This window comes from Chironomus tepperi, unplaced genomic scaffold (assembly GCF_022539635.2).
Source record: "Chironomus tepperi strain 1889 unplaced genomic scaffold, CSIRO-AGI_Ctep_v1 contig_12, whole genome shotgun sequence".
NCBI classification, from domain to species: domain Eukaryota; kingdom Metazoa; phylum Arthropoda; class Insecta; order Diptera; family Chironomidae; genus Chironomus; species Chironomus tepperi.
The window spans coordinates 1,000,237-1,024,611 of record NW_027226134.1 but is presented as its reverse complement, the minus strand read 5'-3'; the positions used below and the strand labels follow the sequence as shown (position 1 = coordinate 1,024,611).

The following is a 24,375-nucleotide window of genomic DNA, read 5'->3' as shown; positions in this document are numbered from 1 at the left end:
TATCGTTGCTTTTCATTGAAATGAAGGTTGAATTCCTATTTCATTCTTGTATATCTGATGAGTTTAGCAGCTAATTGATGTATAGGAAATACAAATATTGAGTAAGTACCTATTCAGAGAATTAGAATTACCGTACCTTTAAAAATGTAATGAGAAAGGCTCAGCTACAAAGTTTTTACCGAGTCAAAGGCATTTGATGTTAATAAAAGAGCTTTAGAAGAGCTTTTAAAGCTACTTGATGAAACATTGTTTATTTGTGTCGTTTGGAGCAAGTTAGACCAAAAATTAAATTAGCCAATGACATAAAAGAATTCTAAAATAAAATTGACAATCCCCATCACTTTCACCCACCAGCCTTCATATAAAAAGCTTCAAAAATCCCATCATAAAATATGATTTCTAACCTCAAAATTGAAAAACTTTTTGACACTTAATTTCAAAATTTCACATCAAAAAATATTCACATAAAAATTTATGGCAAGACATACATTTAAAACTTAAAGTGTAAAGCAGTGTCTGTTTTTTCTTTCCGCCACAAAAAAAAAGCCATTATTCAAAGCCATAAATTTCCAATGAAGAAAAATTTCACGGTCAATAATTTCTAAAACTGTCATCGACCGCAATTTACGTCATCTTGCTGTTGCCATTCCCTTCATTTTTGCAAAACAAAATTCTTGCTCGTTTTCAAACGACAATTTTTTTTTTTTTATGCAATGATTGATGTTATTTTGTTCTCACATTACACATTGTACTGTACAGTTGTAGATGGAATGAAAAAAAAAGTTTGTTGTATGATGGATGTAGAGATGTAGTTATTGGTATGCTTTCTCGAAATCCCGGTCCTGATAAATTACCGGGATCATGATTGAAATTTTCGGGATTTCCCTGAGTCGTTAGTATGCTCCCGATTCCGATAGCGAGACAGCATAATTAAGGGGGTTATAGGGGGTTTTGTGTATATGCAGAGTTGAATCTGGGGATATCGAGGTATTTATTGGCGAATCTTTCAATGCATGAGGAAGGTCTTTGTGGCTAAGTTGGTAGGCAACAGACCGGAAATATGTATCACTCTTGTCTGAGAACTTGAATTCGATTCCCATCAAAGATCTGGGGTATTGAGTCATATAAAGGCAAATCTTCGATTGTATGAGTAAGGTCTTTGTGGTCAATAGGTAAGACAATAGACCGGAAATCTATATCTTTCTTTTGTGAGCACATGAGTTCGATTCCTACCAGAAATCAGCAGTATTGAGCCATATATAGGCAAAATCTGCCTTTGCGAGGATAAGACGGCCACCGTAGCTGAATGTTTGGGTTCAATTCCCACCAGAAACCGGTATTTTAATCATTATTTAGAGTGTTGTCGATTCCGGAAGGCTTACGGTGTAGAAAGAACCGAAAATCCGGGACCATGCCAACTTGACTTTAGCATGATGTCGAATTTGATCGAATCTGGCTTGTGGTTTATAGCAGAGCTCGAAGTAGACTCAGATTTTGTATGGAAAAGCCGATTTGAGTCGACTTGACTCGATATTACTAAATATGAGTCGATATGCTGGTCTAGGGCCTGATTATCGGCCATTCCTACATCATATACCTTCCGTGGATATGACAAGGATTCTCCCAATCCTTGCATTATTCCAGAAGAGCAAACTTTCTTCCCATAACATCAATTTTCATTCAATTTCCTGTAATTTCATAACATTAAATCCCAATTCATCCCTGCAAGCTTTTTTCTATGAAGCTCATACCAATTTTTCTTATTCCCATTTTTTTGTACTTTTTCACTGTTAACATGTTGAAAATGAGGAAAGAAACACAGAAAGAGAAAAAAAAAATCTATTTGTTACTTACACTTAATTCATTTTGCCAACTCGAGCATTTCTCTGGTGCTTTAATTTCAATTTCCGTACCAGCATTTACAACGCCATCCTGAATGATATTTTCAGTCACTGTTACACATTCATTCTCAATTGTTGTTGGCATATATTGTGCTACATCTATTGAAATGGACGTGCCTCGAGGACAGCTTAATGTAATGGGCTCATGTTCACAACCAGTTCTCGTATAGGTACGTAAAGTTTGTGATAAAAGTGCTGCAATAAATGGAAAGAAAAGAGAAAGAAATTATATTAAAATGAAAATGACAAAGTTATAGTCTTAGTGCTAATAACCAAATGGTGCCAAATGTCTATTTGAATTATATAAATAGTTATAGCTATGAGAATCATAGGCAATTTACTAAAGAATAACGACTGTCGTCTGATCACACGACATAACATATATTTATTTGATATAAATTGCGACTATTTCATTATGTCAATATTTCAAGGCACTTACAATAATCGATAAAAATGTTTTATGGTCACATACGTATATCCCCGTACGTATTAATTGAAAATATATATAAAATTGACAAGGCTGCATATCAGACATTGTAATGACACAAAAAAATTGAAATAATTAAGATCAATCATACTTTTATATGCATACAGACACAGACACAGACAAAAAAGGAGAGGAATCATAATTAATCATTTCCAATTATTGGCATTAATATGAAAATATCAGTTCAATTTACTCTGTTGTATTATGGACGGTGTGCAAAATTGAATAATATTTTCCAACACCAATTTTGATTGAATTTTTTCATCAATATATGTTGTTGTTTTTTTGGAATTAAATAATGCAGGTATGATCATGGGAAATTTTTATTATTCTTGACGATATATGATGGAAATTGATGATGATGATGATCGTCTGCAGTGTTGTGGTTTTAAAGAAGTGATTTTGGAAATTTAATTGCAATGCTTTTATGGTGTGGTTGTGAGCTTAAGGGTCCAAACTCAATCGTGCTTGTCTTCGAGGAGACAAAACTATATTCCAGAACAACACAAATGACACCTATTTTTGGCAGCAATAAAGCCCTAAATGAGAATTAGAGAAACTTTAAAAGCTCGGAGGCAGAGGCTTCTTCATTTGTGTTTCTCGGGATTAGAACTAGATATTAACTTGCCGTTAACCATTTACAACGTATTCTTGTTCTTTTAGGGTCTTAAATTGAACATGCAACAATTTAGAAACTTAAACCTCCATTCGTCGTTCTTTATTAGTCAACTTTAGGATTTTTGTTCGTTTAATTATGCCCTCCTTTAACGAAGATCCCTATTATTCCAGGTTATGCCTTTGCTATCGTACTCGGATGACAAAACACGTCGAGAAATCCAAAAATGAGACATGGACCCAGTGTTGGCCTATGTTGGTCCTAATTTTGCACTGAATCTAGCTCTTCATTGGCTTTTCATCAGTTCACCAATTCATGTTACAACCCTATCAACTCTTTAGGGATTCTGACATTGTAAAACGAATTCAAGTGAACAGGGTTCGTTGACGAGACATGTTATTAGAAGAACAGTGAAAGCTACATTACGGAAGGTTCTTTAAGTCTGACTATGAAGAAAGATAGATATCATACAAATGGCTAAAGAACTCATGGAAAGAATCTGTTAATTGAGATAGTATCAAGATAGTACTCCATTTGGAATGGGGAATTAGAAAGTGGTAACCAACGATGCACCACGATTGATCCGATGCATCCGATTACAATTATCGGAGGTCATGCACCACAATTGATCTGTTCAGCCAGTGGAGCACTGAATAAGTAACTAAGTATTGTAAATAAGTAAGTCAGTAAGTATGAAAGTAATCGTCAATCTATACAAGACATACAAGAATATCGATTCGTCATTCTAGGTATGCTAGGTTCTCATCTTATCTCCATTAACTTTACATAATACCCAATCAACCCGTATCTATTCAAACAATCACAAAACACATAAAATGACATAAAAAAAACTAATTAAAATCCATTTCTTAGAAGCTTTTTTTCATGAAATGAGTCAATAACAAGCAATAACCAGTGTCATTAAAACAAACTAACGAGGTCTTTGCTAACATTATATAGAGGATTGGCAATGTGGCAAATGTATCACAATTCCTATCTATCTCTATTATATTTAATGTTCAATTTTTTTCTACTGTTGTCTTTCTCTATTCTGCACATGTGTTTATAGAATGGCAATAGACACACCAAAAAATATCATAGCGAATAAAATGAGATAAGAAGGAAAAATGGTTTTGCAGGAAAGATGGTAATTTACTTTATGTTACCATGGTTTTCGCATTTTTCATCATTGATTTATATCACGAGCATCATCATTGTTGCAAGAATAATTTCATATTTTTCCCTCCAAGCATACATGTGTTCGTGTTTCTGGGGAGATATAAATCTTGCAAGGAAATTACACAAGTTGAAGCAATTTCTCTCGTTAAGTTAAGTCAGGGGTGGACTACCTTATTTGTGACATGGGACACCTTGGTCCGCAGCTCACCAGAGAGCTATAATACAGCAAACCATTCAGTTAGACCGCAACACATCAGTGTACCGCGACACATAGGTTGCTCACCATTGAGATACAACTGCTCAGCAGAACTGAGATATTGCAGCACATCAGTGAGTCAGTCCGCATAACATCATTGTACCGCGTCCCCCAGGTTGCCCACCTCTGACCTACACCATTATTGAGAATATGTAACGAGTAAAATTATTGAAGTAGGTCAACAAATGTAATATTCCAATGGAAACAGACAGCATGATGGATCTTTCATCTACACATCTGTCCATTTTTGCTTTGATGTATGTAAGCCAAGTTAATTCATAAATCTCGACCATCAGCATTAAAGATTAATGAGCAACGCACAAAAAACATTGAAAAAGAGAAAGGAAAAGGCATAAAAAGAATCTTTTAGTATCAAACCTTTGGCCTTTTTTTTTTAAAAAAAAGTTCGCTAACTGGTCTTAATTTATGTTATCTTATCTCTGTAGGAGAGTGGATCTTCTTTGAATTTCATTATAGCCATTAGCTGAAATGATCAGGGGCGTAGTAAGGGATATTTGAAGGGGTTTTTTGGATTTTAGGTCTGAAAAATTGTAGAAAATTGAAGAAGATTGTCCAAAGTGGGGACGAAGGATTGATACCATCTTACTCCCTGGACCAGTGGAGGACAACCTGTGATGGTTTTGATCGAGGGTTATAGCTGAAGGGATGAGGGTTGAGGGTGTTGAGGGTGTTGAGCATATTGTCCAAACGATATCTGATCAAGCCAATTACGAAACGGCGTCGACTGAGCAATGCCTTCTATATCAAAGCAATGACTGTAGTATCTAAAAAATGACTGACCAGTGACTATCATGACTATGGAATGACTATAACTAAAGGAAAGTGCATTTTGTAAAAGCATAAATGGAACATCAATTATCAGGCGGAACCCGACGATAGAACCAGTTATAGAAGGCATCTGAGGGAGGCCATGGATCACAGTTGCTCTGTACGGTCAGCGAATGAATGAATGAATGAATAAATGGAACATGTACTTGAGCACCCTATTTGAATATGCCTTAGGCTATTGCTTATGCTTTAAAACTAAGGTGTGTCACAAAAAACAATCAGTTAGCCACCCATGTCCTGACAACACCCCTGACTACATCCCTTATACTTCTTCTTATTTCTTTTAATTTTTGTTGATTTTCTTTAATTATAATTTAAATTCCGTACTTTTAGGACTGACTTTTTTTGGGTATCGTCTGGCCTCCCTCTGTCTGGTTTCTTGTTATCTTGTAAGCCCAAAAATTCATCTAAAGCTTATTCAAATCTCTATATAATTAAATTTTAAGGAAAAATAATACAGTTTGCAAAAATACATATCCAAAATTGCCATGTCTTGAGATTTAATAATGTCAAAACAAAAAAAAAAATTGCGAGCACAAATTTATAAGCACAGCTTACGGAAATTAACAATCTTTCGAAATTTAACACGGGGATGATGAATCTTGTCTTCATTAAAAGTCTAAATATGTAAATATAAACATCCTTCAGCACATATAGACACGACGTTATTAAAGAATAAGAATCCCTCCATCCACCTTCTATTTTATATCAATTATAAAAGTTATATTGTTTACTTTATGTGTGTCTATATGCTGACAATAAAAGCAGTAAAGATGAGATGCTTAAATATCAACAATAATAGCAACAAAATGCGACTAATGAAAAGTGTCTGCGAGTTATTATTATAAAATATGGTTGCTTCATCCAACTAGCTAGTTAGTTAGTTAGTTATACATTATATAAAGCTACGAAAAAAAAGAAAGTTTTTTTTTTGAGCAATGAAGGCAAATGAGAAATTTAATTTTCAAAGTTGCGGTGATGGTATAAAGTTGATTTTCATCATGAAAAAAAAAAAAAAACTTTTCTCTCAGCAAATCTAATTATGAAATTTATGAGCTTGTAATTTAATTAAGTATGCCTTATAGTCTGCATTTGAAATAAAGGGGTTTGATTAGGGGGAAATAATAACATCTATCCATAATTTGTTGGAATATTTATGGAAATTTGTAGAATTAATGATAAATGACGTCTGTTCCTGCGTCTATCATATATACTAGAATTGTAGCACCTGTCCTTGTTGATCTAATAGCAAAAGCACATTTTCCCAGGCAGTATCCATACAAATACCGCTAAATACCGAGATTTTTCATATAAATACCATCGATACTGCCTTCTCAGCCTGGATGATTTCGAATAATGAATCCCAAATGGGACTCGAACACACTTTCTATGATTTTCTGTTACATACTCCTACTACTGACTTATCGGGGGTTATTCAACCTAATGGCATAGTGCATCCCCCTTAATATTTCACTCCTAATGATATACCGTTCATAATACATTACAGAAATCCTATTCCAATAGTTCTTCATACCAGAGTTTCAAAAATAGGTGATTTTGACAGACATAGGCAACCGTTCTAACACAGTTCTTGCCTGTGAACAGGCATTTCCTGCGAAATTTAAGAAGTTCTTGCTCCTAAACAATCATACCGTCTACCAATATCAACCCTATCGTACATAGAGAATGCTCACATTAATGATCATACTCAATGCAAGCTTTTTTCATACAAATGAGCATGTTTACAAAAGTGAGTATGCTCTATGTCTATTTTGACAATAATCCGAGCAAAATAGAATCTGATATAAAGGTGTATATTCTAACTAGAGTCTCTAATTTGGTATGAAGAAGGCATACTGAGGTACCGTAGTGAATTGCCTAATTTCTCATATGCATAACCGGTATCTTCCGGTATCCGGTAGAGTTTCCATCACCACAAGGTACCATGCACACCATAATGTGAGGGGAAACTAAGGAAACTAGCTCAAAAATCCTTTCTTGATATGTCATGCATAAAAGCTACTCCATGTATCTTTAAGGATGCCAGGATGCAATATGTAATGTATTCAGAACCAATAATATCTTTAATTACTGACCTTACAGCATCATTACAAAGTAATAATTTCCAATAAATGTTTAGTTTCACATCAAAGTACATAAATACATCCCTAATTAATCTCATAATCCTTCAATATTAATCTAATTATGTAAACACAGTACATTACATAAACATAATCATTTTATAGCAAACTTTTCTGATCAACGATGCTCCTGAGCTGCACGTATTCGATTATCAAATGCAAGAAATTTTCACTTTCATCATTAATTCTCTCTTGAGATCGAGTCTTCTAGATGTTTTACATTACATGTACAGCACATGTAGGCGTCTAGATAAATCTTTGGAAACGAGCTTATGGGTTTTAACCTTCTAATATCATTATCTCTTCTCGTAGCTTCTTGTTTGATCTATTTGGTGCTGTGTTTGGGTCAATTTTTCATTTTATTGATTTTTTTGGAACAGTTTAGATTGAAGTTGAGTGTTAAAATAGAGGATAGATGGTAAAAGTTGCAGAAAGGTTGTAAACTGTTGAAAAGCTAGGAATAAGTAGCATTGACGTAGTTGTTAGAGTATCGAACTTAATGAAACGGGTTCGATCCCAGAGAAGTCGAATTTGAATCGGTATTTTCAGTCTTACCAACTCAGTTTGTCTATTATTGACACACGAAATATCTCTAGGTAAATTTACCCTTCTGCCTGTACCTTCTTGCATTGGTATATCGTGTCTGAGCTTTGAAGCTTTGCAGAGCTTTTGGGGTTTAAGGCACTGAGAAGTAAAGTTCAGTAAGGAGGTTCACCTCAAAGAGGAGTTAGTATTTTTGGTGAATCAGTCTTTTTGAGATGTTTTCACTCGGGATGATTTAAAAGAAGACTATCAGAACATTTTCTGACGGAAAAACGACAAATTTCGGATAAAAAGTTGTTTTGACAAGCGGTTGTCGTGAAATTAAGGACAATATAGGCCCCTCTGATTTCTTCATAAATTCAGAAATCACTTTGAACTGCAACATTGGTGCTTCACCGAAATCTCATCAAAATTGGAGACATAATTCCAAGAAGGAGGAGGGTTCAGTCTCTCTGAATAACACTTAAGGGTGAACACTTCAATCAGAACTCAAATTTGACTAAGCTTTTGTATGAAAAAGTCAACTAGACTTCAATTGAAATTCTATAAAAATTCTCATGAAATTCAAGCTTTAGTTTCAACAGTAAGAACTCTTTACATTCTGTCTAGTTTCTCATAAATTATGAATATTTCATTATATCTAGTTTTACAATAATAATACCGCTTCTATTCATCAAAAACTGTTTAAAATTATACAATAATAACAGCTCATGTTATCAATAAAAGCACATTAAAATTTATTTTTACAGAATATTTCACGATTTTCACTTGAATTCAATAGCTTTACAAAAATATCCACAATTTTTTTTAGACATAAATGAATGAATTTTAAGCTAAACAATACATTCAAATTCAATGCAAATTTTCAAAATTAGAACTCTAAAAAATAACATTAATAACAGTTATTTCAGCCTCTAACAACAGCATATGAATGTGAGTAGGGGGTAAAATAAATTATACAGCTTGCAATTAGACTAATAAAATTTCATTTTTCATGATATTTGCTTATTAAATGTGCTACAAATTTCCAAAAAAAAAAAAAAAAAGCTCTAAAACTCATCGTCATCATATTACACAAATAAACATTTGCAAATGAAATATGTGCAATATTAAAAATTTTTTTTTTATTTTATTTTTATGTCTATTTTCGTATTGCTGATGCTGTCCTTGCTTTTTTACAGAGTTGGGAATCAACTAACGACTAGATTCGACAATTATTAGTCTTTTAAAATTGGCAATCAGTGATGATCTATTGGTTGACTGTCAATGGTGGATGTTAATGTCCACCGGTGACGGCTGTTCGCCGATTTCAACTGTACCCAACCATCAGCCAGTAGAAGGTTTCATTTGCCATAATCGCCGACTGATAGCAAATGTGAACTGACGTCGTTGACTGCCAATGGCAAATGTCAACGGTCGTCGTTGACAATTGGGTTTTATCGACTGCCGACTGCAAATGTCGACGGTTATCGTCATTGACTGCCGATGGCAAATGTCAACGGTTGTCATTGACAGCCGATGGCAAATGCCAAAGGTCGTCGTTGGTTTCACACGGGAGATGTTAATGTTGAATTTGACAACCGACGGTAGATATTAACGACGTCGTTGGTTTCGATTGTAAGTGATATTCAGCGGGCATCCCCCGATTACCACTTCCAAATGGCCAACTCTGCATGTTTCTGTCGGAATGTATAAATTTATTCTATGCATTTTCAAATATGGATATTTATTTTTCATGCAATTTTTTTTATTTCCATTTTATATGCACATAATGTCGTATTTTTGAACTTTAAACAAAGCTTCATTTTTTTTTTTCAGCATAGGGACAGTGAAAATTTTTAATTAGTTTTGAACATGATTCCTAAAACTTTATATCAACAGATCCCACCCAAAACATATAATTATTCCAATAATAACAGATCCAAAAGCGTTTCTAATTTCATTTCCGACACACACAAAAAAGGCATTTAAAATACAAAAAAAAATTTTGCTTCACCAAACTCGGCTCGTATTTTGTTGTTTGCTTAAAATACAAAATTTTCTGGTACTTTTTCATCCCACAAACAAATGAATGCATGAGGGAGAACGAAAAATAAAAAAACTGGAACTGAAATTTTTTTGCGATAAAGGTCACTTTGCAAAAATTTTCACATCTCTAAACGGGTGTGGATGTGGTCATTTGATGAATGCGCATTTTACTCTTAAAAGGATTGAATAACAATGTAACGGACAGGAAATACTTGGAATATGAATGATAGGAAAGTGTTTGAGGAATAACGGAAATTTGAAGCTTAAGTGCCATTAAAAATTTGTTGAAAGTTGGATAATAAAGGACAAGAATTTTTTGAAAATTAAATGTAGTCAAAATTTTGATTCCTAGTTTTACTATGCAGCATCTCCTACAATATCCTAATGACCCAAACAATTGACAACTGCTCTTGCAGCATCAGGGGCGTATCTAGAAAGTGTTTGACGGTTTGGTTTCAAACCCCGCTTCTCCCTTCTCTTGCCCCTTTTTTGGACAAACCTCTTCAGGTTGATCGAGTTTTTTGAGACATAAATCCCTAAAATTCCTCTCAATTTGTACTGACCAGCATTTTTTCAGATTAGAGTTCTACAGAGCTTACAGGACTCTATTTTAGAGTCCGACTACTAAGTTTCAAACAGAATTAACAGTTCTCTGGAAGTCAGACTTCACAGTTGTTGAAAAGGTTCTTTGAAGTCCACTGGAGTCTGACATCCGGAGTCTTATCAGCTCTGTTTGAGGCTTATAAAGTCTAAAGGTTATGTAAGGAATTCTACATTACGTAATCCTATTTTAAATAGATGTTTTGATTCCTTACTTCATCCTGATTCTTATTTCAGCCGAGAAAGCTAACCAAACAAGATGACCATTTTCCTTTCAGTCTCTGACATGTTATACGCTCCCGAATAGTCATAGGTCTGGTAATAGATCGAAAATCCGGTATCAGGATTACATGACTCTGACATAGTCCCGAATTCAAACCGAATCCAGCACCAAGTTTGAGTCACGCCGACCAGGCATCGAATTTTTGATCAATTTACCGATTTTTGCTTTTCGGAACAGATTTGACACAATTTAAGTCATCAGAGTAATGACGTGCATAAGCAACTCTAATGAACAATCAAGCATACAGACAAAGTGTGTAAAATACCAAATAATCTCCTCAGGAAACCTCACTAAAAAAGCTATATCGCAACATTCACCATGTTTCTCATCTATATGCATAATAATTTTGCAATAGTTTTCAACATTATTGCATTTCATTTCGACACAATGATGATGATCATGATGATGATGATGATGGGATGATAAACTATTTTGTTAATCTTTGTTGTACATCTGCGGAAAAAAAAGTTTTTTTTTGTTGTGCTGTATACAACGATTTATGTACGATGAAAATGCTCACATGAATGAAGCGATATAATCTATTGGGATTTTTGACACTAGCTAATTTATTTTATGAAGCATATTCAGTTTTTGATCTGTATTGAGGTTGATATAATTCAATATTTATTGGCAATTGTTGATAAATGTTAATTATTTTAACCGATTTTTGAAATTGCATTTTTCGAATGATATGGAAATCAATTGATAATATGTATCAAGTCAGGGGTTGATGAATAAATATGTGGAAAATTGTGATGCAAATTTTGGTAATTTTATGCTGTGTAAATCAAGCAGTATCATGTCGATATGTGTATTGAATTTACTTGACTATGCTAAAATGTTGAAATAATTATCTGTAAAAATGAGGATCGGTGGTTCAATGGTATCATTTAAGTACTCAATTACTGCTCATGCATATCAAACATGGGTTCGAATCTTAACATGGAAATTTCTAGCTTTAAAGCAATTTTGAATCTAAAGGACTAAAATTGAAGCCCAGAGTGTCTTTAATTCCAGATTTTAGGGAATATAGGCAGGAATAACATCGAATTTACAATTTTAAAGTCTTACTGTTGCAAATTGGCTTTAATTTGCCTAAATGAGTGTTTAGTTCAGTGGTGGACAACTTGTGTACCGCAACACACCAAGTTTGCCAGCAAATGTTATTAGAATATGATCTTGTAGGTAAGTTTTAAAATAGAGCATTGACATGCCTTAAGTTAATTCTTTTATTAATCTTAAGAGACAAACTACACGTTACTTTGCGTTATTAAGGTATTTGCATTTAGGAACATTCATTTTTAATTGATTTATTCCAACAGCAAATGAATCAAACCATATTGAAAATTATGGTTGTGTTTAAGTTGTTACTAACTTACTACAACATTTACTACACCTCATTTTAATCAAAACTGACTAAACATGTAACCATTTGAAGCAACATAGACCAATAACAACTATCATTTTATTGACTATATCAGCATTAAAACTAACAAAATTACAAACACAAGTCATACATTTTATAGATAAATTACAGCTGCTGTAAACAGTAACAACAATATATATTTTCACCTTGAATCATAAACTTCTTGCCTTAACACACAAACATAATAATTTTCTCAACATACTCAAAAAACTGATGAAATTTCTTAAGAAATAAAATGACACTCAATTAACTTCTCATGATAGTCTTTTGAACAAACAATCTACATGCTACATATATGCATGTATTTTATGTCAATTTGCTTTTTTTTGAAACTGCCAGTCTTGTCAACTTTATTATATCAACTTTTTTTTTCTTCCATTTTAAGTATCCAGCAGAGTTGCAAAACAGGCACCTGTGACAGGTCAAAACCGTATAAATTCTTGATAATTTGTATGGTTTTGTAAGAAAAATCATCCATTTTACGAGTAATGATTGGCATTTTAGAGGCTGTTTTTGTGTGGATTTTGAGAAATTGAGGAAAAGAATAAGAAGATTGTTGGGAGGATTGGACTTTAATGTAGTTTAAACTTATAGGGGATAGAGGGGTTGAGGGATGAGGGAGGTCACAGGTGCCTGTTTTTCAACCCTGGTATCCAGCACAAGGATAATATAAACAAGACGAGTATGCACATAGAAATCTTATGTACATTAATGTACAGTCACATAAACTTAACCTCTTTTTGTGTGTGTGGATGTTGCTTCTCAACATAAAGAGATAGGAAAGACATATATCCACATATATATCTCATGTATTGTGGTTTTCATTTCACACATCTTTTGCTCTATAACTCAAACTTTAAAAATGGAAGCCACAAAAGAATCTCCTTTCTTTTTTGCTCTGGTTTGTTTGCTCAAAACTTTCTTTTTTTTTGTGTGTGCTGCTCTGTGTCCTTTCAATTCTTTTTAATTTTGTCCTTTCTTGTCTCTAACAAAGCTCTGTCCTATGCATGGATGATATTATCGGATGATTATGTGAAGAAAAAAAAGGGACTCACTGACGAAGGGACTCAGTCTCTGTCTCTCTTTTTTTTTATTAATGCGACATACTATATAGATGAATATTTTTTTTTTTTTTTGGGGACACAATTATAAAGGAGACATTTGTATGCATAGAATAGACATTTATATCTAGTTATAACTACGGAATGTTGAATAAAAATTAATGGATGGGCTTTTGTGGGAATGATGATGATTTTTTTTGTTGTTTGAATAAGTTGGAAATGGGTTTAAATTGCAGAGATGGTGATGCTTATTATGTGTCTGGTAATATTATATTATATTTATGGCTTTTAGACAACGTTCTAATGCGTCCTGGGAATGATTAAATATTCATGATTTTGGCGTCAACATGATAAATGGAATTGTGTTGAGTCTCTGTATATTCCAGCTGTGAGTAAACTTTTATTTTTCGTGGCACACCTAAGTTGCAAGCCGAACAGGCAAACAGCATACGGTCCATGACCTTCCCAAAATTTCCATGACCTTTCCAAAAGTTGAGCTTTTTTCATAAAATTTCAAAGATTTCGACTACATCCATGATACTGAGTATCTACCTTGTAAAAGACATTGAAATCAGATCATAATAGCAACTAAAGGTTAAATGTCTTTTACAAAATTAATGCTTGGCAGGAATTTTAACAAATTTAAGATACACAATTCCTGGTCCCTTTTCTCAAGGTCACCCCAATAACTCATTGAAAGATGCTGTCAATAGGGATGGTGATGCACTTGACATCGGTAATTGGCAGGCGACTGCCAGCGATAGAGCAGCTTCAGATGCAAACTAACATGATTTATATGGCCAGCAAAGTAAGTAAGAAATTTTTTAATAGCACAAATCGGTTAATTGACCAAAAATACGGATTAAGATCGACGTTACCCTAACTTTTAACTGTATTTGGTTAAAATCCGGCACTATTTCAGAGTTATTTTAGTCTAATATCGAGTTATGGATTGTAAAATCGACTTGAACCTACTGAAACTGTGACTTTAGTTTAATGTTGTTGTTAGTTGCTCGGTAAATATGCCTTAACTAAAGAAATTCAACACGACAGATGAATCAGTTTTGTCTGTTTTCAGTAGAGGTCCGAAAATTACCTGTAATCGGGACTTGACGGTTTGGATGTCCGTCATTCGGACCACTTGTACTCAGGAGGGATTCGCAAGCGAGAGTCTAAGGGATTCGCAAGGGATTCTAAGCAGAAAATTACAACATCGTCCGAGCAAAAATACAACAGACAGCAGCCATAATCATATCAATCCCCACTGCATGAATAATTGAATTCACAAAAAAGAACAATCCTTAAAGCCGAACAACCAAATCTCCAACTCTACATTCTTCAAATAATTTAACAAGAACAAAAAAAAAATCATTTCAAAAGGACCAGAATGATGAGCCAAAAAAGAGAAAAAAAGAGGAAGAATTAGACAGAGAAAATAATTTCGGTCGCTTTCCGGTTTTTATCACAATCAAAAAAGATTATATTCGAATAATTTATGTATTTTCAAATGTATAGTTGTTATAATTATAATTAAAGTTAGAAAAAAGAGGAAGGAATGTTGAGGATTTTAATATGAAGCAAGAAAAGGATTACCGAAAATAATGCTTTAATAAGAAATTTAGATGAGGATAATTATAATAATTTTTTTGAAATTCATTCACATTTTTGCTGAATTTAAAATTATTTTTTTCTGTCGACATTAAAGCTTTTAAGCTTGAGTCAGCCTCGTGTTTTGAATGAAAAATGAGAAAAGATTTCAAATTCAAAAGCTTGTAGTACTAAATTATTCACACACACACAAAAAAAAAGTTTGATTAAGATTGATTGAAGCTGTTTAACATTTTTTTGGTAATGGGATATTATGAAGACAATGAGAAGTTATGAGAAAATATGCTGGTTGGTTGATGATAAAAGGTAATTTTTATTATTATTGAAGCATAAATATGATAAATTTTTCATTGTAATTTTTGGAATTTTGGGTCAATATTTGGATGAAAAATTGATTAGGAATTGCTGACAAATTTTATACGGGCTTAGGATTTTAGAATTTAACTTGAACTGTGGCAAATTTCAGGGATTTTTATGATTTGAACACAATTTTAGAATTCACAACTGTTTTGTGCAAGCAGCATTAATACAGAAAGAACAAGTGGCTATTACACTAGCTATACGATGAGATCTATTCATGTCGGGTTGAATAGACTGAGGCAAGTCGACCGTAAATTTAATTTCAAACTTGAAATTTATGTAAATCGCCATGAAAAGTCAAGTTTATAACTAGACGTTCTGGAGACTACATGCAGTCTGTTTCAGTCAAACATCAAAAGAACAGGACATTCTACTAGTCAAATAATCAAATAACAATCTGTCAATTTGGTATTTATGTGTGCTCTAACTTTAGATCATTTATCCAGAATATTACATCGTATTTGCTAAGACATCACCGCGTCGCCGTATCAAAAAAAAAAATCGCAAAGTTGCTCTGATGTTACCGTAATAGCTGCTTCGACCAATTTTACGGTGAAAAAAGCGGTTTTCCGTTTGTCACATCCGGATATTACTGTCTTAGAAAGCACAAATTGGTCAATTTGTCAAAAATCTGACTCTATAAAAACGTTACATCAGAACAACGTCTGACTTGATACTGGATTCGATTTAAATCCAACTTGGTAGGAGATTTTGCATCGATATACTGTCTTGTGTTATTCGGGATTTTTATACATAAGACCCAAAGACGCTGGAATTCTAAATGCGGCAATAGGCTCCGAGCGCCTTCGCCAAGGAAGTAAAGTAAAGACGCTTAGCGAAGAAAAGATGAAGAACTATGCCGTCTAGTCGACATGACTCAGATTTGAATTTGAATTCGATTTAATCTAGGTTTTTGTCAGAGTCATGGGCTGAGGACACTAATTTCCACAATTTTTCTACCCCCACAAAAAATACACAAATCCAAAACCATCAAATTTCAAAATTCTAAAATATCCATTCCAAAAACTCTAAATTGACAAATTTATCAAGCCGTCACACATAATTCTCAAATCAAAATGCCATTCCACTTGAAAATTCATTAAATATAAATTTATATTCATTATTGTTCCACCAAAATGTGCTGTTATAAGCGAAAAAAATTTCATTCATTCATTTTTAAAATGAGAAAATTAAATTAAAATAAATTTGATAATGCTCATATCATCATAATCGTATCAATAAATTTCATTTCTCTCATTCTATCTTCATGTATGTTGTGTATTATTGTAATATTATATATTTTTTAAGCTTTAGAAGAAAGGAAAAGATTCACAGAAAATTGTTCCTTATCCTCTCGAAAATTTTTAGCTTCTTTCGGTGCAGTTTTAAATTTTTGGATGCAAGGGATGGGAAGGTTTTGGATTTGTGGTTATTGATTGGAACTGACTTAAGTTGACAGTATTTGGATGGGCTTTTATATCGAGTATAGGAGATCTGGCGAACCTAAATGACAATGCGCACACTTTTCTAAATGAGGGTGATTTATGAGCATGCTCAATTTTATGAAAGCATATTCTAAATAAGCTCCTTGTCTGTCTTAAATTAATATGGTCCCTAACAAGCGATAACCTGCTTTAAAGCGATGGAAGACAGACTATAAGTAAACAAAGTGATGTAAGATAGATCTGATCTGCGATTAAAGTAAGTGATTCAACCAAACTAGAGAATTTTCATGCTTTAGTCAAAAATAGAGTTAACTTTAATTCATTGAGACGAATCCTGAAGAAAAAATCAGAACGGTCAGGAACTGAAACCTGTTTAACCGCTTTATTAACACCCTACGATTCAGAGTGGAACGATATGAACTATTTAAAGACAAGTTCATGTCAAGTTGTTGACTACTCGAAGGTACTTTTGTCTACCTAAGCGTAACTAAGACCATCCATAGGTTCAGTAATTAGTATAAAAAGACAATTAATCCAGACTATATTGCACTTAGGAAGAGAATCTCAAGAACTACAGCCAACATTATAGCTAGTTCCAATAGAAAACAGAGACAAACTATAAATCACCGTTGATCTACACCATTTATAACTGTTACAAACATTATGTTGTATATCCTGATAATTTTCAATCTTAAACTCATCATTTCTCACCCCTTTGCTTCCTGTTCTACTCGATGAAGGAAGACAATTTATTTTATTATTTATTTTCCTCTTCATTTAATTCTCTTATGCTTGTTCCTTCCACAATTTGCTGAATAATCTTTTGTGTACCATCTCTGAAAGTGTGTATATGCTTCACATTGCATTATTGCACACAATATTCTCCACATATAATGCTTAATAATTTTCTTTACCAAAAGATATAGCTACAGTTATTTTTCATAGACTTCCCCCGACCTCACAACCTCCCGTTGCATTCTTATTTTTTATATTGCAATAGCTTAACATAATGGAATGAAAGATTTCTTTCCTTCGTCTGCTTTGCTTTTTGTTGCATTTTTCATTATTTTCTTATTCTTTTCCTTTGGAACTTAGGTTTGTGGCATGAAATCTCTTATCTTTTATGAAATAAAGAATTAAAGAACTACTTGATCTTATTGTGAGACTTTAGCGCAGTTTTGTGGCAGTTATCTGTATTTGATTAGAACTAAATTGAGAATTGTGCTCTCTACGATGTCTGGATGTTGAGGATTCGTCAAGCCAGAAAGCCAGTAAAGCCAGTCAGGTCAGTCAAACCAGTCAAGCCAGTGAGGCCAGACAGGCCAGTCAGCTCAATCAGACCAATCAGCTCAATCAGGCCAGTCAGACCAGGTAATCCAGTCAGACTTGTCAAGCCAGGCAGGCCAGTCAGGTCAGTCAAGCCAGTCAAGCCAGTCAATCCAGTCAGACCAGTCAAGCCAGTCAGACCAATCAGACAAGTCATATCAGTCAGGCCAGTCAGGCTAGTTAGACTTGTCAGAACAATCAGACCATTCAGACCAATCAGGCAAGTAAGACCAGTTAGGCCAGTCAGTCAACAAGTCAGATAGTCAGCCAATCTGCCAATGATCCAAGCTAGTCAGCAAATTAGACTGCCAACCAGTCAGTGAGCCAGTCATATTGCCCGTAAGCTTAACCAGTCCAATCCAGGAATTCATCTAATCAGACAGCTTGAACAAAGTGCACTATTAAGTCAATTTCCTCCAAAAAAAAATGCTCTAAAAAAACCACAAAATGTTAAAAAAAAATTATATAAAATTGCATTGCTTGCATTTATTATCTTGTGATACTTTAAAATTCCTATACCAATACATACACACAAGAAGCAAAAAAAAGTAATAAAAAGGAAATGGTGAGCTTGTAGGAAATTGAATTCCGAAAGAAATGAAACAGAATCTTTTTTTGGATCTGTGGCATGCTCAAGAGTCTTTTTTTTAAATTGTTGTGCAATAAAAAAAATAACAAATTAAATTTTTTTTTTCTCGAGAATTGCATGGCAAGGTATTTGTGAAATTGAAGGAATGAGACCAAAAATCTTGTTTGGCTTCCATAAAATGTGTCACTTGAATTCCCATAAGAAATTAAATTTAAATTTATGCCTTGAAAAGGATGGATGTGAAATGGCATTTGTCGTATTGGTAAGTGACGTTTGGGGAGTGTGATGCTTGGGTGATGTTTAGAATGGATGGATGGCTTTAAAAAATGGAAGTTTTGCATTTTAAGGTTATGTTGTCTGATTCTTTGATTTGAGTGGATATGGATCATGATTTCTCAATTTATAGTTTCTTAAACTTCTATTAGGTCAGTCAGGCCAGTCATGCAAGTCAGGCCAGTTAGATCAGTTAGGCCAGTTAGGCCAATTAGGCCAGTCAAGCCAGTCAGGCCAGTCAGGCCAGTCAGGCAAGTCAGGCCAGTTAGATCAGTTAGGCCAGTTAGGCCAATTAGGCCAGTCAAGCCAGTCAGGCCAGTCAGGCCAGTCAGGCAAGTCAGGCCAGTTAGATCAGTTAGGCCAGTTAGGCCAATTAGGCCAGTCAAGCCAGTCAGGCCGGTCAGGCTAGTCAGGCCAGTTAAGCCAGTCAGGCCAGTCAGGCTAGTCAAGCCAATTAGGTCAGTCAGTATTGCAAATTGGTAATAGGCATACGGAAGTCAGCTCAGTAATGGAGTCAGCTTTAGGAGACTTTTGAGGAAGGTTATGGCTAGCAATTGCTCCATACGACCGGCAAAGTAAGCAGTAAAGCTTCTGTTGCTTCTAATTGTATATTGATTAGGATAGTCGACTAAGGAAATGTTCAGGAATTGAGTGGCACTTAGGATGGATGCGGAAATTACGTAGCTGCACCCTTAAGCATTAGGACGTTCGGAAATTAAGCAACAGCTCCCCTAATCGTTACGTAATTTGCGTATGTTTCTGAACATTCCATAGAATTCTATTTATATCCTCAATTCAAAATTCACATCAAGTTCCCCATAACAACCTAAGTTCCTTATCAAACGTGTTAAGCACAAGTAAATAAGACAAGACATTTTTCCATCAATTCCACCATAAAAAAATGGCGTATAAAACCAATCAAAAACGAATCACAAAGTTTTTGTATCTAAACACGAAACCACTTAAATTCAGTAAACAAGGTATCAAAACTTTTTCGGTCGACTACCTCCACATTATTTACAAAATCTCGAAAGTTCCAATAAATCAAAGCTCTATGATGCATAGTAATGAAATAAAACAACTTTTTACAGCGGTATTTCAAACGGAATGTTAAGAAAAAAATTCAATAAGCACACCAATAATGCTAAGTACGTCTAACTTCTTAAGGTCCCGAAAAGCACAAGTGAAGTTGGGTCCGTCAGTGAGCTGCTTAAGCTCGATTAAAGCTCATTAAATAGCACCAAATGGAAAATACTTTAATATTGCATCCACATGACTTCAAAATCCATAGGGACGCCGTGAGAAAGCCTCCATCATCATGTGCAGCTCGGGATGAATTGCTTCTTATTTTCTATCAAAATTTAGTATTATTCCAAGATAAAACAAAAGAAGAATTAATCAAAGCAATTTAATCTAAAGATTTTTTTTCCAGCAATCTCCTTTTTTTTGTTATCTCCAATATCAAATAAATTTTGAATGAAGGCACGAAATAAGCTTAGAAGAACAGAATAAATTTAAAATGAAGGATTTTTTTTAAGGGAGGAAAATTGATTTCACTTTAATTATGCTAATAAATATTGTCTGTCTCTCTCACCAATATTCTCTTTCTCTTATTTCAGTTATTTCACTTAGGGGTTGGTTTGGAAATGATGTGTGGTGGAGAGGATTCGAAGGATTAAGACGGATTCTGATGATTTTAAGTTCAAGAATGGATTTCAAGGTAAATTTTAGGGGTTTTAACCTTGATCCCCACCGAGCATCCCTTGAAGCCCACTGAAGTAGGATTTGTTACTAGCTACTGCTTGTCAGTTACCAATACCATGTACATTACTGTCATGACTAATGCGATGCGGAAGCTTAAAGTACTGAGATACCCGAAATGCTCCCTTAAATCCTCCTATCAAGCATGAAACATTGAACTGTGCCCAGGTGCATAGCTAGACATATTTTGATGGATTCCTTGATTTTTCATGTCGAAAAACCCCAGAAAATTGAAGAATGGTGTCCAAAAATGACGGCTTGACCAACCCTATCTCCCAAACCCCAATATACCCCATAATTATGCCTCCTAAGCCACAAAATTGCATTTTATTGAATTTAATAAAACTTTAACTCCCCATTTTAGAGCCATCGACCCAAAAAAATAAACATCATCCACAAACAACTCCCTCCCTTAACAGCCTTATTCGATATTCAAAACTGAATGTTTGCTATACATTTTTTTTTACTCTGTTGGAAATAGCATATAAATAAATATCTCAACAAGAAATAAATTTTCAAAGGCATAACATGAAAGGAAATGGTGGGAGTAGATGAGAGATGTTATAAAGTGTATGAGTGAGTGAAACATGAGCATATATAACAAAAAATTTTATTGCTTTTCATTTTTCATCATCATGATGTTGTTGGCCTCTTTAAGACTTTCCCTCTTCCCCATTATTTGTAATCATTTAAGATTTTTTGGAGATTTTCGGGTGGGATTGTTTGTTTTGATTGGGACGCATTTTTTGGGGAAGATTGTGAGAAAATAATTGGGATTTTGTGGATAATTAGGATTGTTAGAAGGTCAGGAATACAAAGGAAATAGCTTTCATAATTGGGAAAGTTGTGAGCATTGCAAGAATCTTTGTCACCATCAATGAAATTCTGAATGATAAAGAGATCGGCTACTAATGGGAAACAAAGCCATGTTCATGATACAGATATTCAATCTAATGTCTAATCAGCCAACAAAAGAGATCTTAATTTCGCTTTGACAGAAAATCCTTTTCATGGCTGAATATCCCCAAATTCTACTTTGCACAGACACCACAGAGCTTTACGTATCCCATAATCCCAGGCTGAGGTCTTGACGTGACATATCAGAGTATCCTTGACAAGCAAACGAGCCTGAATTCTACTTACTTGAATTAATGTATTCTGCCTTTTTCCAACTTTTGAAATTTTTCACAATTTTCCACAATTTTAATTTACTTTTTCCAGGCACTCTAAGATATAATTTTGTTGAATTCTTCCTCAATTTTAAAATTCATTTCATTTTTCTTCAATCATCATACAAAGGCTTCTTGGATATTATATATTGTATATGAAAATCAAGCCAAATCAAGCTTTGACTTCAATAAAACTCCAAAATTAGGGTCGCATGGAATTCACAAAACATTTCATAGTAATGCCTACACTGACATATTATTGAATGCCAAATAAAATTCAAAAAGTACTAATTGGATATTCTATAATTGATTTTAAGCCAAACAATCAAAAAAGTTTCTGTGTAAAAAATTTCAACAAGCGAGAAAAACTTTTTAAGTAGCAGGGTAGGCAGTTCGATTGTATATCCCACGTCGAAAATAAAAAAGTTCATCACTATGGCGAGAAAGTCTTTGTCATGGTTACTTATAGGAATGTGAAATGGTCAATGGCTTGATTTGGGAGCAGTATGATGGTCAAATGGAGACATGAGGACGATTGGTGTTAATTTGAGTGACGGAAATGAAGGAGGCTAAGCCATGAATCCTTTAAGTGTCTCTAATGCATTCATTTATTCAGGGATGCATTCAGTATCCAGCCTACCCCTCTGTTTTTGGGTTTTGTAAGGAAACCAAATAAAGGCGACTTCTATTTGGTGTTCCAAAGGATACAAGGACAAAGTTTACACGTTTGATTCATTTGGAGGACATTTCGAGTGGTCAATTTGACATAATGTTCTGTTAATAACTAGACTTATAGTCGACTTATGACATGTTTTATAGAACATTCCGGAGATAATGTCATAAATTGACTGTAGATCTAGACATTACATCAAGTTGTCTACTTGGGTACGAGACGAAGCCTTCAAAATCATGTGTCATTCCAGTCTACAACGCAAAATAATTGAATGACTAAATTTTATAGTCAAAGTCAATTAATTCCTTTGTCTCACCGCATGTGTCAATCTACAGAGATATTGGACGTTATTGTAATAATTTTGAGATAATTCAAATGTCTGAAGCTGACAACCTATTCAAAATTTGGTCAGAATATGCCACAACATCAAAACCCATAAATGACAACTCAAACTTCCCAATCTGATCAAATCAACCATCCAATTTACCTCAAAAAAATTGCTTCCACAAAAAGAATACCGACAAGAACATTGCAAAGGCAAAAAACTAATTCAGCTTTTGGCATGTCGATGGATGATAGATTGTATCTTATTTTATTATGTTTGGTAGCAGCAAATTGACATCATACACTCATATATGAGACGAGCACGATGAGATTTAAAAAAAAAAATTATAAAATATATTTTTTTAGTGCCAACACATGTTGAAATGGACATATTCCAACATGTGTAAACATGCATGTGCCTCGTTTAGAGCAGCAAAAAAATGATTTTTTATGTCCAACGATAGCAGTATTTAATACATATTATGCTCTATGGGAGGAACGAGTAGGAAAAAAAGGTTTGTATGATAGTAGAATAAATTTATGGAGTCGAAAGCCATAAAAATCGATGCCGCATCCTTTTTAGCTTAGTCATTGGCAATAGCATCGATCGAGCATACATTATGGAGAGTTTAAAATTTATTTTTTTATTATTTACCATGTTGATGCTCTTGCTACTCGCATCTCCATGAATAATAAAAAGCATTCAATTCTCTCTTCCATTTTTTTTTGTGTGTACATAAACTTATAAAGGATGTCGAATATCGAACGAGAAAATTTTTATTCATATGAGATAAGCAGGAATAAGGCACAATGTTATGCAAAAGGAAAAAATTTTTTAGCTGCATTTTTTTGAATTATGCTGATGCTGCTGCTACCATTTAATAAGATTGAATGTTCTTTGGGATGGTTTCGTGTATGACATATAGGTTTTGGGATTAAATTAGGGTTTTTGGAAGTGTTGAGCAAATTGCTGTTGATATAGAGGAAGGAGGATATGGAGAGGAATCAGAAGTTTAATCCCGATTAGCACAAAATGTTTGTGGCAGTTAAGTGGCTGTCATATGATGTCGAAGTGGCAATTTTGATGCTAACTGTCATAAAAACTGACAGTTAGATGTCATGTGGCCGCTACTTGGCTGGTATGAAAAGCTTGTGTCGATCGGGAATTTTGTAGTCATCGTTCATTGGAGCAAGCATGCATAACGACAGAATTTGACCAAAAAACAGCGGTCACATGAAGGAAAACCGTTTTTCCTGAAAGCTCAAATTAGAGCATTATACACATTGGAACTAGCTGTTAATAGAGAACGGTATAATTCTCAGTAGGGTTGTCAATTACAAATACCAATATTTGGGTAAAAACGATCAATTTAATGAACCACAATCGTGGCTATGTCTTTAAAGCTCGTCCATCAATATCCACCAATTACTACATTATTTACACACCTCATTTGACATACTCATGGAGACAAGCTGT

The 24,375-nt window shown here is 34.1% G+C and overlaps 1 protein-coding gene across 3 annotated transcripts in view; it reads right to left on the bottom strand.

Annotated features, from left to right (window-relative positions):
- The window catches only part of LOC139088231 (protein eva-1 homolog C-like), a 281,413-nt gene that overhangs the window by 97,608 nt on the left and 159,430 nt on the right, over nt 1–24,375 (bottom strand). For all 3 annotated transcript variants that reach the window (XM_070637371.1, XM_070637355.1, XM_070637362.1), the window contains one exon: nt 1,855–2,096. In XM_070637371.1, the coding sequence (XP_070493472.1) occupies nt 1,855–2,096 (242 nt within the window). The remainder of the gene's footprint in view (nt 1–1,854; nt 2,097–24,375) is intronic.